At 38.1% G+C, this 4,682-nt stretch overlaps 1 protein-coding gene across 1 annotated transcript; it reads left to right on the plus strand.

Annotated features, from left to right (window-relative positions):
- Window positions 1-511: 511 nt before the first annotated feature.
- On the plus strand, window positions 512-2,361 carry apoa2 (apolipoprotein A-II). The gene is made up of 4 exons (XM_086079341.1): window positions 512-635; window positions 758-802; window positions 1,304-1,535; window positions 1,626-2,361. The coding sequence occupies exons 2-4, from the start codon at window positions 760-762 to the stop codon at window positions 1,780-1,782; spliced, it is 432 nt and encodes a 143-aa protein (XP_085935467.1). The 5' UTR covers window positions 512-635; window positions 758-759; the 3' UTR covers window positions 1,783-2,361.
- Window positions 2,362-4,682: the final 2,321 nt, after the last annotated feature.

Here is a 4,682-nt window from a genome sequence, read left to right on the forward strand (position 1 = left end):
CATGGGCCACGTTCAATTTTGGTGATAATCTTGCAAGAAAAGAATACGATTGTCATCTATGATTTACTTTGGCGATAACCTAAATTAAAATTCGTGCAGGGTTGTTGAACGAAGAGGCAAGTGATGCGTTTAAAAAAAAAGAAAAAGACAAAGCGTCCCTTTGCAAACCTGTCATGGACTCTGTGAAAGGTCAGCGAGGTGGCGTCTGGACTGGCGCTCAGCGGCCTCGCTCGCGGCAGAAACGCTGATGGCGAGCGCCAGATAATCTAATCGGCAGGGATTTTTACGAGCGAGCTGTAGATTAAGACATACGTGCGCAGCAACAAGCGCGCTATCAGGCGGGTTCTCCGGGTGCGTTATGAATATACTGTACAGCAGATTCAGAACATCCAGGCACATTTCGCAAGACTCAAATCGGGTTTTTCAAGCGAATACCATGTACACTGGACTTTGTTTAGGTGATGTGTGCGTGCGCGTGGGTGCGCCCTTTCCTATGTGTGTGTGTGTCCTGGTCAGATGACGTGTGCTTGCAGTCCCCCCCTATATCATCTGGTCCAGATGTGAGCTCCCAGTTGCAGACGACTCACTTTCAGAGCAGACTGTCACTTCTGGCCTCCAGACGCAATCAATAGCAGGTAAAAGCGCTCCTTTTTAGTTTTGTTTTTTTTGGCTTTGCACACAGCAGCATTTTACATTTAAAAATATGGTCAAATATGGGTGCGAGATGTCATTAATGCGTTTTTTTTTCTCTTTTCAGACATGAACACAAAATACGCCATCGCCCTGATCCTGGCTCTGCAGGGTAAGAAAAAGACCTTTAGTAAAAGCTAGAAGACATAAAAGACAGAGCAGATGTGGACCTTTGATTCACTCTAAAATAACCCAACTGTGGGTCAAAAATGGACCGATCCTCTCCTTGGGTCTATTTGACCCGACTTCTTTTAGCGTAAAACGACTCATAAAATATTGGTCAGATCCTTTACTTGGGTCAAAATTGGGCTCATTTTGCATAAAACAACCCAGAAAGTTGGGTCAAATTGACCCATAAAGTGGATCGGTCCATTTTTGATCCATAATTGGGTTACTTCTGACCCAACTGTTTTTAGAGTGTTGGCATAATTGTGCTCTTTAGTATGGAACACACAAAAGCAAACGTAACTTTTTCAGTTCGTATTCATATCAGAAGAGGATTTAAAGATAATAATAATATTTGGGTATACTGGCTGTCTAACGATTCACTGTTTGAGTGCAACTTGCTTTGAGATCTTCTCCAAACAATCCTGCTGCGTTTTTCTCCTGGCAGTCTCCATGAGCCTGTGCGATGTCCCCGCGCCAGACCAGGAGCTTGTGGAAAAATACAACACCTTGAAGGGCACCTTCTACAAGCGTCTGCTCAACGCTTACGCCAAGCTGCAGGCCGCCGCCGCCCCCATGATTGAGAAAATGGGAGAGAGCCCCCAGGGCACGGCAGCCAAAGACTACATGGAGGATCTGCAGAACAAGCCCGAGCTGCAAGCCATCATCAAGGTTGGCAGGTGAGGAAGAATTTGCAAAACGCGACAATTTTACATTTGACCTTTTAGCGGCATGTGGAACTCATGCGCCTTGTCTACTTGTCTGCGCAGCGGCCTGGTTGAAGAAGTCGGCCCCCTGGTGGACAAAGCCCGCCAATCCGTCCTGGGCCTGTACGGACAATACATGCGCCCACATGTCGGCAACTACCTGAGCGAGGCCATCGACCACATCAAGGTTCACCTGGACAAGTTCCTGCCTGCCGAGTAAAAAGCCACGTCGGCTTTTCCCAGAAGTCCGATGGAGACCGCGCAGCGCTTCAAGCATCAAGGAGCACCGAGCCTTGTTTGTTTTTTTGTTTTTATCAACATCAGAAACTCGCCAACGCCGTCCACACTAAATGTACTCAGCACGTGCAACATGTTTGTGTTTGGTATGCCAAAAGTAGTCCTTGTACGAGTGTGTATGTTTGTATCTGTGAGTGTGTGCAATAAAATGAACAGGAAAAAAATATGGCGGCTGGAAAGTGTTTTTATGATTTGAGCACAAGCAGATACTATGCTAACTGCAGTCTAAGAACATTTTTAAAACATTTGTGCTTTTTTTTGTTTGCTTCAAACAAACGCCAACAGTTATTAGCCATCAGTGTTAGCAAAGTCTCCACAAATTCAACTATTAATTCACCTTACTAAAATCCATGTTGCCGTTTCCCAGGACATTTTATATACTCATCAAGCAGCATCAAATTATATAATTAGAAACATAAACATTTTTAAATACATGATTAAATAATTAAGGATGTTCGAAAACTTTTCAGACGACTGTATAAAAAATAAAAAATAAAGACCAGCTAGACTGTGGAATTAAACACACAATACAAAACATGCTATGTCTATGTAACATCGCTAGCGCTAATGCTAAAGTCAAAGAAGAATCCCCATTCAAACGCTAACTGAAAATTAGCATCGACTTTGGAAAATATATTCCTTCAAATAATACAAATGCTGTGGAAACATAGACACACGATGAAGAAACACACATTTTCCCAATGTGTGACAAACGAGCTACACTAATAGAGCTCAAATGCAACTTTCTATCTCATTGAGTGTGTAGTCAATGCATGTACAGCACCACACTGCCCCCAAGAGGCCAACAAATGTAGGAACAGCCGGCATTTATTTAAAAAACGTTTTTTATTGCTATTATTTTAGCGTACAGCACAAAATACAGTCCCAGATTAGTCCACTAAGTTCCAAGACTTGTGAAAATGACAAGATAAATATAATAAAGAGCTAAAGGCAATGTCATGCTAATGCTTGAATGTGAAGAATGAAAACATAAGAGGCTTGGATTTCACATTAAATTTATAAAGTCATTTTGCACTTGACAAAAAGAATAGTTTATCCCAACATGCAGGGACAAATGCATGAGGCTATGATAGTTTTGAGTATATTTTATATATATTACGTTTATGTAATATTAAGGGCTACTCAAGGGTTGAGGAGCAAACCCACAACCTCCAGGTTCACCTGAGCCATGCCGCTCCTGCTGTCTGTTATTATGTATTATATATATATATAGTCATGCGGACTGCTCGTACTTCCAAGAGAACGTTTTTAATCTCATTTTGGACACACCAGCAAAGCAGTGTAGTGGCAGAGAGCAAGAGTGGCATGGCTCAGGTGATAGAGTGGGCTGTCTGCCATCCTCAAGTTTGTAGAGTCGAGTTTGTTCCTCAATACTTGAGTAACTTGTTTTTGTTTTTAACAAACTGGTCAAAAACTCCGTAAATATCACTCTGTAACGATGAGCTTAGTTTGAAAAAGGTCAATGATGAACGACCCACTAAACATCCGACGTCCAATGGACCTCCAGATCACGTCCGTATCGCGTCCGTATCGCGTCGGCCGGTCGTGGACCGTATTTCTACGTCCATATGGATGCCAAAATAGATTAACATATGACGACTAACCATGACCTCAATATGGACGTTGATATGACGTCCCATACTCACCATGTTTGTACTTTGTACATGAGCACAATAAAAGTATCACATATGCTGCATTTATTTGTGTGTTTGGATTTTTTTTAGGTAATAAAAAATGATATACGAATTTGTATTTTATTGTTATTTTTTTGGACTAGAAAGTTTACGTTTCGATGCATATGTGTTGTATATATATATATATATATATATATATATATATATATATATATATATATATATATATAAATAAATATATATATATATATATATAAATTAAAAAAAAATATATATATATATATAAATATATATATATATATATAAATAAATATATATATATAAATAAATATATATATATACATAAATAAATATATATATATATACATAAATAAATAAATATATATATATATATATAAATAAATATATATATATATATATATAAATAAATAAATATATATATAAATAAATAAATATATATATATATATAAATAAATATATATATATATATATATATATAAATAAATAAATATATATATATATATAAATAAATAAATATATATAAATTAATATATATATATATATATAAATAAATATATATATATATAAATATATATATATATATATATATATAAATATATATATATATATAGGCTCCACCCCTCTAGACTCTCGCATATGTGCATTCAGGAAGTGGTCCTGCTGATCTGCTCAAGGTAAGTTAGCCCTTTTATTTTTAGCCACATTTATACTTTTTGTTTCAATGCTGCATTGTGATCTGTCACTAGCATTATCAATAGCAGGAGGACCTGCTGAGCTCCGTTATTTTTTATTTTTTGCCATGCGGCTGAAAAATGGTTCACGTTTAGACTGGGCGCTATGCTAGGTGTGCTAGGACCTATAGCTAGCCACGCACCGACGCTACCGGTCGGTGTTCGTTGCCGCTGTTTACATGTTAGATACTTTGGTCAAGTAATTATTGACCTCATCATATGTTCTCCTTTTTCCAGATGTATGCTAAAGCAATGTGGGAGGAGGAGGGCAAAGAAGTGGAGGGGGCTTGGTGCCATTCATCTGGGTCGAACCATCCGATGGACACGTAGCAAAGCACACGTATGGCTTTAAAACAATAAACCAATTGTAACAAACTGGATTAATATGCTATATTTTTATTTTGTTATTGAGCATT

The sequence above is a fragment of the Leptonotus elevatus genome, chromosome 6, assembly GCF_054856555.1.
Source record: "Leptonotus elevatus isolate MCC_2025b chromosome 6, RoL_Lele_1.0, whole genome shotgun sequence".
Taxonomy (NCBI): domain Eukaryota; kingdom Metazoa; phylum Chordata; class Actinopteri; order Syngnathiformes; family Syngnathidae; genus Leptonotus; species Leptonotus elevatus.